The sequence below is a fragment of the Nicotiana tabacum genome, chromosome 20 (genome assembly GCF_000715075.1).
Source record: "Nicotiana tabacum cultivar K326 chromosome 20, ASM71507v2, whole genome shotgun sequence".
Taxonomy (NCBI): Eukaryota; Viridiplantae; Streptophyta; class Magnoliopsida; order Solanales; family Solanaceae; genus Nicotiana; species Nicotiana tabacum.
In genome coordinates this window covers 47,678,533-47,691,998 of record NC_134099.1, presented here as the reverse complement: position 1 = coordinate 47,691,998, position 13,466 = coordinate 47,678,533, and the positions used below count along the sequence as shown (strand labels likewise).

At 34.8% G+C, this 13,466-nt stretch overlaps 1 protein-coding gene across 8 annotated transcripts in view; it reads right to left on the bottom strand.

Moving 5' to 3' along the window:
- The window catches only part of LOC107814353 (uncharacterized), a 35,976-nt gene extending 28,289 nt beyond the window's left edge, over nt 1-7,687 (bottom strand). For 2 of the 8 annotated variants that reach the window (XR_012704078.1, XM_075241388.1), the window contains exon 1: nt 7,206-7,687. Coding sequence is in view for 3 of the 8 variants with exons in the window: in XM_075241388.1 (XP_075097489.1) it covers nt 7,206-7,259 (54 nt within the window). In the remaining 5 variants the exon portion in view is untranslated. Of the gene's footprint in view, nt 1-5,494; nt 6,006-7,205 lie in introns of those variants that run through there. The other 6 variants (XR_001654531.2, XR_001654530.2, XR_012704079.1 and 3 more) reach the window with 6 other exon arrangements.
- Nucleotides 7,688-13,466: the final 5,779 nt, after the last annotated feature.

Genomic DNA, 13,466 nt, shown 5'->3' with positions numbered 1-13,466 from the left:
TACAATGAATTATTGGGGTAATAAAAACAACTTTAATAAAGTAAAGGGTCCCTCCATTATTGAAGGGAATCTGCTTTTATAAAACAATCTGTCTGTTTGTAATTATAGACTTTATCTTTTCGGCCACACCTGTAATTATTTTGTCGACCAATTCTACTTTTTAGTTTTGTTTGTTTGTAGACTGATCCATTATATAAGGATCATTTTCCATTCTCTAGAGGCAGGCGTTAGCCAAAGCATTAGCTCTGCCTTCCTCTATTTTCTCTCTCCACTTGTAAAGAACCTTTCTGTAATATTTCCTATTTTGACATAAAATCAAAAAGGTTGCTTGGCCACCCTTGGCCACAACTAAGGGTCTCTAGTCTGGTACTGTTCTTCTCTTTCCTGCTTCTATTGTTACAAGTACTGATAGCCTAAATGATAGGCTAAACAGGTAAGTGTTAAACTTGGTTTTCGAAGGTTATTTACTATGCATGCTTGGTATTAAGGAGTTTACTGTGTCAACCCGATGGGATTTTAGGTTAAGAACTATATAGACCAGGCAGTTACCAATCTTGACCGTAGACCTTGGTTAGGCCAACCTAACCGGTGGGGCTCGTAAACTCATTTAAGCAGGTGGCCGTTAAAGGGTTGTGAGGAGCCTCGTTGTTTAAGGATTACTGTAGAGTTTAGTAGCTGGCCAGGATTGGTGTTCTTGTAATTCATTCCTGAGCCCTATTCGGAAGTGATCTTGTACCTCCTTATTGGGGATAGAATATGTAATCTATTTTAACACCTTATTAATGGGTTTACAATTAATTACTAGTCTAGGAACTCCTCGTTCCTGCTCAGCATGCTTATTTACATAAAAAGCAGTACAAGACCATTTGGATCTTGAGAGTCTAATTAAACCCTTTTGTTGTAAGGAATCAATTTCCTTTTTGCATAACTCTAAATATTCAGAGTTCATTTGACAAGGTCGAGCCTTGGTAGGGATATTATCCTTAGAAAAGTCTTCTTCATATGGAAGACTTATAATTTGCTTTTTTCTACTCCAAAATTGATTCAGATGGTCACCGCAAATAGAAGTAGAAAATTGGTTTTTGAGAAAATTGATTTTTTCTGCTAACTTGGGATTTTTTAAATCCTGGTCAATCGTAATGGAACAAATTTCATTTTTCAAAAACTCAATTTGATTGACTTTTGAAGAAATATTATTAGAAATAATCTCATTTAAAAATCTTTGGACAGGCTCAGTTATAAACTCAAAAGTGATACTCTTACCATTGTAAGTATCAGTGAAACTTTTTGTATCCCAATATAAAAAGGGCATTAATTTGATGAAAAATGGGACACTAAGTATTACTTCTTGTTGAATGTCTTTACCAAAACAAAACTCTCAGGAATGCATGTGTCTTGTTGGCAAATATAAGCTCTAGGTAATTTATATGAAATACCCATTGCACCACCACTAGCATTTTTTAAACGGTGAGTGGTTTTATGAAAATATCTGGAGGGTATAACTCCTTCTTTTACACATTCCACACTATAAAATAGAGCAACAAACTCTTTTTTGAAATTGTAGTCAATTAAAAGAGTTATTTTTATTAAAAACTTTTGAGTGATAAAATATTGTAATTTTTCTAATTCATCTTCAGGAAAATCCATTACTGCCAATAAAGTACTAGCAGTATTTTCTTCTGAAGGACTAGCAATATTATCTATCTCAGTAGTCTTAATGTTGGTATCTGTATTAATTACCCCAAAATTTTCTAATTTGAAAATCCTTTCATCTAAAGCTACATTTGAAGCTTTTAATTCTGAGATTTCTTTCTTGAGATAACTTATCTCAGTACTTAAATCATAGAAAGTAGCAAGCCTTATAGGCTGGGACTTATTTTTCACTATTTTTTCTGATTTCAGACATGGTGTGAGGTCCTTTTTGAGATGGAATTTCTTCCACCTCTATTCCTGTTTCTGGATTCGTAAGACTTTTATCTATTAGTTGGAACCTTAGTTCAGGGTCTTTAATAACCCTTAGTAGATCAATCAAATTGTCATTAGACAGAACATTGATCTTTAAGTCCCTAAATTGGGAGTAGATATTAAAAAGTTCATTGTCAGTATTACAACAATGATTTGAGCATTGTCCCTTATTACAGGAATTTTGCTCTTCTTCAGAAGATGAAGTATAACTTTCTTCATTAAGGACCCTTAGGTCTTCACTTGTTGATGAAGATCCTTCATCAGTATCAAATATTTCTGGAGAAGAATTCAAAAGAATCTTACATAAAGAATCTTTGATATGATCATCTAAATCCAGTTCTTTGATCTTATCTTTGATCTTGCAATCTTTTGCATAATGGCCTACTCTTCTACATTTATAACAGGTCTGAGGGTTTTTAGATTTAATAAAACCCTTTCTGGCTTTATGAAAAGCCTTTCTTCTTTGGGTTTTTTCATGTCGTTTCTCCGGCGAACCCTTCTTCTTCTTGAAATCCTTTTTATGGGATTTCTTTCTTTTGGATGGTATATCAATGGCGAATTGTTCACAGAATTCACCTAGTTGTTGTCTCTCAGTAAGACGATGTTTCTTAATTTATTGGTTTAGCTTGATCTCATTACACAGAGCTAAACCTTCCTGAGTGCATACACTAAATAGTTTACCATATGAGTAAGTATCATAATTGATACTCATCCATGTGCCTCTAAGGACATTTCGAATCCTTTCAACAAACAAGGGAGGGAGTCCGTCTATGAATTTAGACTTCCAATGAGTACTATTACACTCTGGTAATTTCATCACTCTGGATAAGAAAACATCTTTATACCATCTAAAAGATGTGAGGGTTTTACACCTCAAATTCTGGAGCATTGTTCTAATGGTCTCACTATTATCAGACCATCTTCTACAAAAGTGTTCAATGATATTCATGACTAAAGAATAGACTGAGTTTTGAACAGTCTTATCATCTTCAGTCTTGGTTGCATTCATTATTTGAAAGCGCTAGTCATGGGTGATATAATTATCCCACCAGCCTTTCAGTTGACCAGTAAATCCAACAATAATCATTTCTGCTATTGCTCTATCTGTATTTTTATTAACTTTACAGATAGTACTATACATAAGCATTCTATGTACTGTCGTATAGATTTGTCTTTCAGCAAGATCATCTATGTTCCATTCATAGATATCTGACCCACTGCAACCTTGGTGGTAGTGGTCATTGTCCTGTTCCTCTATTAGGACATCTTGAGGAGTTGGTCTTGGATAGTAAAACATTCTTTGGTATGGTTTCCGAGCATACTTTTCAGAGATTTTATTAATCTCATCATCTATTCTCAGATTGCTGGTAGATGCATGCTCTAAACTTAGTGGACTAACTCTAAATTCACCTAACTTCTTAGCAAGAAGTTCTTCAATATTTTCTAGACTTACGTCATCCAGACTTTTCAATTTAAGGTCTTTTACCTCAGGAGGTGGTTGGATACTAGTAGTAGCGATCTTCTCTTTACCTTTAGTATCCTTTTGTTGGATTTTTTGGACTTCAGCTATAAGCTTGTCCAATTTATCATGGATCTTAATAACCCGTTCACCCAGAATACTTACATACATGTTAGTATGATTGTTCTGAGTAGACATAGTATTCAAGTTTTTTGCAATTATTGCAGCAACAACATTTTTAAATATTTTTGAAAAAGCAGCGCAGTAAATAATTTTATCCTTTTCCCCTATATGAAAAGATTGTTGGGGTGGAAAAATAGATTTGACAATATTTCCATTTGTGAGCGTATAATCTCTTTCTAACATAGAGATATAGTTATAAACATGCTTAGACATAAACCATGGAACAAAAGCAATAATTCTATTTTTCTTGCTAATGTTTGTATAAAAGTCATGTCTAAAAAATTGTACCAATTCAGGAGTCATGTTTTCATGAAACCATTTTCTGAAAACAGTCCATGTGGGTTTTAAAAATTCTTCTAAAATCATTTTTCTTGCCGGTGAACCTGGACTAGAATCTATTTGGTTTTCAACCATTATTAATACCATTTGAAAAATCTATTTCGGATGCAGTGGGTTCAAGATCTGTATTAATCTTGATGATATTATCACTACTAATGCTAATATCATTTATTCTATTGCTTTCTCTAATTTGAGATATGGATGCTCTAGATGGAAAGTCTACCACATAATCAATTGGAGAAATGTATGAAGAAATTGATCTAGTCAACCTAGATGATAAACTAATATTATCAGTTTGTACTGGTTCATTGAACCTGATTTTTATAGTGTCATCTGAGGTTTGTTCTATTTCTGTAATCTCAGTATTACCAGTGTTTTGAGGTGCAACAACTTCCTCTATGACCCATTCTTTAGGGAAATCAATTTCATCCCATTTAATAGGTCTTCTAGTAGTTACTTTGGATTTACCAAAGTTGGTTTCTATAAGAATAGTTTCATTTTTGAAGTCCATGATTTTGCACATAGGATTCAAAGTATACAATGGTTTATAATAAATCCTATAGCAGATACATATAACTTCTGTACCAGGCAAATAGTCATAACCATGTAATTTAATGCTAAGTATTAAAGCATTTAAGAAATTCTCATCATTAAGAGAAATTTGCAAATTGGGGTAAGCATTAAAGTAAACCGGGCCATAAGCCAAACTGGTTTGCACAGTCCCTATAAGAGACTTTTTCCAGTTTTGATTTCTGCCATCTCTGAGAGCTGCTATAAAACGTTCAGGTAAGCCTCTTAAACTAAGTGGCTTAAAGGCGACTTATATTAAGCCTACGTGTATAAATCTATGTGAATCCCTATAAGGGGCTAGATCACTTTCAGATAATAATCTGAACGTAGCATGATCACTATCTACGGTGATCGTCTCTTCAGTAGTTTTAACTACTTGTTTTAAACCTATCCTTTCGAATGTTCCTAACCGGTATACTACCTTAGGCTTGACTAATGGTATAGTCCACTTATTAAGCAGATCTAATTGTTGAGGCAATTCATATTCTTCTTTTCTATTGTTTTTAACAGTAGTCTTTTTCCTAATGATATTCATTAAGAAAATAGTGTTAAACTTAGCTTCTAAGGTTTTCCACTAACATGGCTCTGATACCAAGGGGGTACAGGATCACTTCCGAATAGGGCTCAGGAATGAATTACAAGAACACCAGTCCTAGCCAGCTACTAAACTCTACAGTAATCCTTAAACCACGAGGCTCCTCACAACCCTTCAACGGCCACCTGCCTAAACGGGTTTATGAGCCCCACCGGTTAGGTTGGCCTAACCAAGGTCTACTATCAAGATGGTAACTGCCTGGTCTATATAGTTCTTAACCCAAAACCCCATTGGGTTGACACAGTAAACTCCTTACTACCAAGCATGCATAGTAAATAACCTTCGAAAACCAAGTTTAACACTATTTATGTATATATATATATATACACACTATTTTAAAAGTGAGAAGCTCTAAACAAGAAAATTGAAAGACTAAAATACCCTTTTAGTAATGTACTTTTTTATTTAATATTAAAAAGAATTAAATAAAACACTAAATAATATTGGTAAAAGGTGTCATCCTTTTCTAAGGATGCACCTTTCATAGAAAGGGGTGTTAGTTATTTTTTTCACTCCTTACAAATATTAAATCATTGTGTAATTTTCAGCATTCTGAAACAATTCCAACGTCAAAAGAGTTTACGGCACTTGAGAAATTTCAGCACTAGAAATTCTAGCACTTGAAAAATTCTAATAGAATGAACAAGTTTGGAACAATCATATCTGTTCCAACCACTCTACAACACCTATGATGAACCCTCGTTAGGTAAATCATTGACGAGAAGAGCCTTGTGTAATTATAACCGGAGATAGACGAATATAGCATTACATGTGATTGCTATCGGTCTTGCTATAAGCACTCAAGAAGCAAGAAGTCAGGAACTACCATTTTCGGTGTTTGCAGTTGGACTTGAAAAACATGTCCACGCTAAAGCTCGGCTGAAAAAATTTACACTGAAGTTTATCCAATCAAAGAGTTTTTTTTTTCAGTCGAAGAGACTCAATTAAGCAAGATATTCTTCGAACCATTATTAGTTTATTTAAGCAGAAGAATACCATTTAATTGCAAATTATTTTATAAACGTATCAATTTATTTTGCAAGGTACATATTACATATTCAATAAAACTTTATTAAGTAACCTAGATTGTTCTGGTGTAAAATAGTATGGTTAAAATTTTATTTTAACTTTCCAATACTATTTAAAATAATACATGCAACTCGATTTTTTCTCTCAGAATTTTACCGAGATATAAGTCTGGGTGGTGTTGTATTCCAAAAAAAAATGCAATGAAAGGGGTTGAACCTTACTTTAGAGGCTTAGACATAATACAACATTATGTTTCCATCATCCAAAAACAACAGGAGGAGGCATAAAATATTATATGTCCTCCTTCCGGATAAAAATAAATAAATAATAATATGTAGCCTTATCAGTAAATGTGTGATGATTTTAATCCAAGAGTGATAGATATTACTTTCAATATATTAATCATAAAATATTACTTTCAATATATTAATCATAAGATAATTACTATATATTTTTTTATTTTTTAAAAGAGATATATTGAAAAATATAATTTACAATATATTTTTAATTTATTTTTTTATATTTGTTACAATAACTATAACCGGTGAAATTTTAAATTTACCATATCATGTTATCATAATTGTGATATTCCTCATATTAAAAATACAGTTCTGTCTTCTTAGAGCTATGAAGGCTTGTGATATTACACCTAGAATTTCCAGGTTTACAAAAAGAAGTAAATACTATATGTGGAAGGGGTGAAATACTAATATCAGTGTGAATACAAGTCAAAATATTATTTTACTCTTGTAAAATCGTGTTTTAATATTTTTTTTGTATGAGTTTCTTCTTCTATTAAGTCAGCTTTATTTTCAAGATGGTACACTTTTTTCTTTAATTAATTATTTTCTCAAACATATTTTTAATAACATTTATGTAATTCTTTAAAAATATTTATATTATATTAATAAGCGGTATACGCGTAACGCGCATACAGAGAGACTAGTATATATATATATAAAATAATACATACATATTATATTTTGGGGACTAATTGGATAACCCTCCAAGTTAATATTAGTCTTAGTAATTAAATATGACTATACATATTGTATCGTGACATACCGATAATTTGATTGCTTTCCCTTTCTCGCTTTCTCCTTTTCCTCTTTCCATCATTGTAATTTTCCTTCCCTTCCGTTCAATTTCTCAAGATCTGATGTATAAAGTATACATAATACCTAATCAGGAGAAAGAAGAAGAAGAAGAAGGAGTAATAATACAAAGGATCTAATGAAATTAAAGAAGCATAAAAAAGTCATAGCAGGAAACATTTTTGCAGCTATAACCATACATAAAAATTCAGTTAAATAAACTTCCTTTAGCTGATCAAGACTAAGATCATGGTTGGCTATCCTTTTTAATAGATATTGAAGATGAACAATCTGAGATATACGGCTTGAGAATGAGGCAAGAGAGAGTATGGAATGGTTGCTCCTCTTGTTTTTGTGTATGTATAATGTATGAATTCTCCCATTTTCAACAAACCAACTACTTGAGATAAGAAGTTGAAAATTCGTGTGAAGAGGTAAGGGGACCAGATCCTTGATTTTAGGTAGAAATTAGAAAATGACAAAAATATGGTTGGATGCCAATTTTGAAATAGTCTGTGTTATATTTTCTAATTTTCTCATGTTTGGTTAGCTTAAATGTTTTGGAAAACATTTTCCTCATGAATTCATTTTTTTTCAATTCGAGGAAAATGTTTTCCCTATCAAGAGAAGAAAAAATATTTTCCAAAACTATTTTTCAACCTTCCCCACCCTATTCCTCATCCCCACCAACAACCACCAATCCACACCCATACCCCCACCCACCTACCCTACCCCTGCTCCCCAATATCCGCCCTAAATAAAAATATTATTAATAGTATTTTCTTTTCATGTTATAAACATAATACTTTCTTTTTTATTTCAACAAATGAGTATTTTCTTTTTATGATGTAGGAAAAGTATTTTCTTTCGTTTTAACAAAATGACATAGTAAAAAGTATTTTCTTTTCGTGATGTAGAAAAAATATTTTCTTTTATTTAAATAAAATGAGTATTTTATTCTCATGTTGTAGAAAGAGTACTTTCTTTTTCAACTAAAAAAAGTATTTTCTTTTTAGTTATGGAGCACAAATTTTAACGTTATTTTTTCGTGAAAAAAATAAAGCAACACATTAGTTCCTTTGGCTTTGCATGACTTTTTAGAAGAATAATTTAATTCTTAAAAATAGAATCATGAAAATGCTGAATATTTTGGTGGGGTGGGGGGGGGAGCATAGGTAACATGGGGAGTTGGAGGAAGGGGGTGAGGGGAGCAGCTAAAAAATTATTTTTCCAAAATATATTTTTTTTACTCTCTAATCAAACACTAGTAAATTTTTTTTCAAAAAAAATTCCACCAACCAAACAAGGGAAAATAAGTTATAAGATCACTCATTTTCTGTGAAAACATTTTCCTTCATACCATACATACCCTAAGTTTCTTTAAGTTTGTTAGAAGTGAGCATCATTGATATAAATACTCTTTTATATAGCGGTGTTTGACTTGTCACCAAGTTCAAAAAAGAAAGTAAGACTTTTAAAACTTGTGGTCCAAAATAACTCATAAATATTTATGCGGAAAAGGGTCAGCTTTGCCCATGAACTATTATATTTGGTCTAATATTGCTCTCCATCCACCTATTGGGTTAAATATATCTTTCCCGTTAAGGTTTTGGCTCACACATGCCCATTAAGTTAACATCCCATTTCAAATTAATAATCAAAATTATTTTTAATGACGTGGCATTATCCTATTAGTTAATTTAAAACCCACCCCAAATATGTCAAACCCATCCACGCGTGTGAGCCCGACCTGAAATATGTCTTCACTACCTGGAAGACAGGGATGCACATTCATTTGGTTTACTCAGTTTTGAGTTGATTATTCGTTCAATTTATTAAACCTTCACTAAACAACAATCAGTATTTCTTGTTTTGGTTTTTTGTTTTGTTTTTATCTGTTTGATATTTTCTTCTTTGTTTTTTCCTCTTTATTAGAGCTTTCAATGGGTCGATTCAATTAAATTTGCAAATTCTAATTGTCATATTCTTGAACAAAAAAAATTATTTTATAAGATATTATCGGTAACTTTTAAAAATATTTGGTTAAAGGTTCGTGTAAAAGAATAAGAAAGATTTCATAGATGTTACAGTTTTTTTAGTTTTTGACTTAAACCCGAAACATAACTGAAATATCAGAATTTTTAGAAGAGAAAGTCAACTTGAATCTTCAACTTGAATTTAATAGTTAGATAACTTGAATCCTTCGAAAACCAGTTGCAGCAAGCAGCCATCGCTATCGCCGCATTAGGTTTGGGGGAGTTTCAGTCGTATGAATTTCGGAAATGAGTTGAGGGAGTATCAGTGTATTTGGCCCTATGGGTTAGAGGGTTTAGTGGGTAATCTAGGAGTTATATAGGGTCGGGCTTAAACGGGTGAGTGGGTTGGACATATTTGGGGTGAGTTTTAAATTAAACAGTAGGATAATGCCACATCATTAAAAATAATTTTTTTTAATTTGAAATAGGCTGTTAACTTAAAGGGTATATGTGAGCCAAAACCTTAACGAGAAAGATATATTTAGCCCAATAGGTGAATGGGGGGCAATATTAGACCAAATCTAAGAATTCAGGGCCAAAGCTGACCATTTTCCGATATTTATGTGGTTGTAAATCAATTCAAGGATAAAGTAAAAATATTAAAGACAGATTGATTCTAAATAAGAAAAGATGACATTCTTTTTGAGAATTGATTAAAAAACAAAGAGTCGCACATAAAATAGAACGGAGAGAGTAACAAACTATGGTTGTAAAATTTAACGGGAGCTATTCATATTTTTTTTTTCGGAACCCCAGAAAAACCCGAAGTCGCTACAGCTTCTGTCCTTCGGGTGAGCACTCTGTGGTGAGAGCTTTGTGTGCACCGGGTAAACCCCTACTATGTAATAGCTTGCAAACCACACATGAAATGTAAACCCGCACTAGGCAAACCCTGCGCGACATGCTCAAACCCAGAAGGCATTGTGTGTGGATCGATCCCAAGTCATCACTATGGATAACCCTCTCCTAACCAACTGGTCCATCCCGAAGGACTAACTATTCATAGTTAGAAGTGCAACTTTTAGAATTTCTGCTATTTTGTCCAATATTTTTTATGTGTGGTGCAGTCTTTGGTGCTCCAAAATTTGGAATTTGACAGGACTTTCCTAGTGTTTCTGCTTAAATCTTTTTTTTTTTAGAAACTGCTTAAATCTTCTTTTATCAAAGTTCCCGCTAAATCTAACAAATAGAGTTTTTAAAATATTTTGATAGTGAGCAAACATGCTCAATTTTGGAAAATCTAAAGAAGCAAAACAATTCGGGAATATAAGCATATAACTAGGTTCACAACTCTTCCCATCATGAATTAGCTTTTGTGATCAAAGTCAGACGAGTTCATGATCGAATGATTCACAACTAGTCTCACCTCACCTTAGTGCGACAATTGAGTTGGGCGGTTGAGCAACATTAATAGTGTTGCCGATTCGGGTGTAACACTTAGCAAGAAATAGTGTTGGCCTCATATTAAAGAGGAAAAGAAATTGTAGGTGTACTAATGCTAAAAATGTAACGACCCGGCCGATCGTTTTGAGAGTATTAGCCTCGATCCCCTATTTATTGCTCCTTCTATTTCATTTTGTGGTTATGTGACTTGCCGGGATGAATGGTGTCGGGTTCGGGAAAGTTTCGAAGTGAAATGGGACACATAGTCCCTAAATGGAAAGTTTAAGTTGTATGAATTGACCGTAAGTTGATTTGTGTGAAGACAAGTTTTGATGGTTCTAGTAGCTCTTCTTAGAAGCGTGTCTGGACATTGATTTGGAGGTCCGTAGGTCATTTTGATGCGAGTTGGCAAAAGTTGGAAATTGGTGGAATTTTTGGGAAGTTTAACCGGGAGTGAACTTTTTTTATATTGGGGTAAGATTACAATATTGAAAGTTGGAATGGGTGCGTAATGTGATTCAGGACTTGTGTGCAAAATTTGGTGTCAATCGGAGTTGTTTTAGTATAAATCGGCGTCGGTTCCGAAATTCGAAAGTTTATAAGTTCTTAGGCTTGAATCGATGTGTGAATCGTATTTTTAGCGTAGTTTGATGTGGGTTTTGGCCTCAAGTAGGTCTGTTATGTGTTTTGGAACTAGTTGGTACATTTATACGGGGTCTTGGGGGCCCCGGGTGTGATTTGGATTGAGATCGGATCATATTTTGAACTTGTGCAAATGTTGTAGCTCCTAGTTCTGGTGTCATCGCACCTGTGGTGGGGTTGGCCGCAGGTTTGGATTGCATAAGCGAGCTTTGAGTCATAGATGCGAAGCTGGTCTTGCCCAGCAGTGGTCATAGAAGTGAAAAATTATTCGCAGAAGCGCCTTTGCTTCTGCAATGGCAGGTGCGCAGAAGTGCTAGTGGCCGCAGGTGCGATCCTTTCCCCTGTAGAAGCGGTCCCGCAGATGCGAGCCCTTATCCACAGAAGCAGAAGCCCTGGACTTAGTTTAAACTGCACTTACGATAGTTTTTCCGCAGGTGCGGCACCGCAGAAGCGACCTTAAGGCTACAGATGCGGAAGTCGCTGGGCAGAAAATGGAAAAAAAATAGAGGGTTTGATGTTATTTTCACTTGTGATGACCCGATAGGTCATCAAGAGTTTTAGAATCTAATTCTGTGTTTTGAAGCCTCAAATACCTCATTTTAGCTTTCCTCGAATTACGTGTGCAGTCCGGATATTTTTCCATAAAGCTTTTATGTTAAAAGCTAATATAAAAAGCTAATATTTTTTCGTAAAGCTTTTAAGAAAAAAGCTAATATTTTTCCAGAGTTTCCTGGGTTTGGCGGGTTATTGCCGCCGTTTTGTGGAGGGGTTTCATCCATAGCAGCCCTATTGACCAGATTGACATAGAAGGGTGCCTCGTTCAGATGGTCAGATGAGTGTGAGTTGAGCTTTCAGAAGCTCAAGACTGCTTTGACTACGGCGCTAATGTTGGTGTTGCCCACAGGTTCAAGATCTTACACGGTGTATTGTGATACATATCGTATTGGGCTCAGTGCAGTTTTGATGCAGGATGGCAGGGTGATAGCATATGCATCGCGAAAGTTGAAGGTTCATGAGAAGAATTACCCTATTCATGACTTAAAGCTGGCATCTATTGTTCATGTATTGAAGATGTGGAGGCACTATCTTTACGGTGTGTCGTGCAAGGTATTCATCGATCATTAAAGTCTACACTATTTGTTCAAACAAAAGGATCTCAATTTGAGTTAGAGGATGTGGTTAGAGCTATTGAATGATTATGATATCACCATTGTGTATCATCCCGTGAAGGCCAATGTGGTGGTCGATGCCTTGAATAGAAAGCTAGTGAGTATAGGCATCCTTGCGTAGATTCCAGCCGGCGAGAGACCACTTGCATCAGATGTATAGGCTTTGGCCAATCAGGTCATAAGGTTAGATATTTCAAAGCCCACGTGTTTTAGCTTGTACGGGTGCTCGATCTTCCTTGTATGAGCACATCAGAGAGTGGCAGTATGATGACCCTCATCTGCTTCTCCTTAGGGATACAATGCGGCACAGTGGTGCCCAACAGGTTACTGTTGGAGATGATGGAGTTTTGAGGATGTGGGGTCATATTTGTGTGCCCAATGTAGATAGACTTCATGAGTTGATTCTTGAGGAGGCCCACAGTTTCCGGTATTCTATTCATCTGGGTACCACCAATATGTAAGGACTTGCAGCAGTTATTATTGGAGAAGGATGAAGAAGGATATAGTTACATATGTAGCTCAGTATCTAAATTGTCAGCAAGTTAAGTACGAGCATCATAGATCTGGTAGTTTGCTTCAGAAGTTAGAGATTCCTGAGTGGAAGTGGGAGCGTATCACTACAGATTTTGTTGTTGGACTCCCACGGATTTAGAGGAAGTTCGATGCGGTATGGATCATTGTAGATAGGCTGACCAAGTCAGCACATTTCATTCCTATGTCAGTTACCTATTCTTCAGAGCGGTTGACTGAGATTTACATCTATGAGATTGTCTGCCTTCACGGTGTGCCCGTGTCTATCATTTCTTATAGAGGTACGCAATTCACCTCACACTTCTAAAGGGCAGTACATTGTGAGTTGGGTATGCAAGTGGAGTTGAGCACAACGTTTCATCCCCAGATGGACACACAGTCCGAGCACACTATTTAAATATTGTAGGCTATATTTCATGCTTGTGTTATATATTTTGAAGGTTCTTGGGATAAGTTCTTGCCATGCTGAGT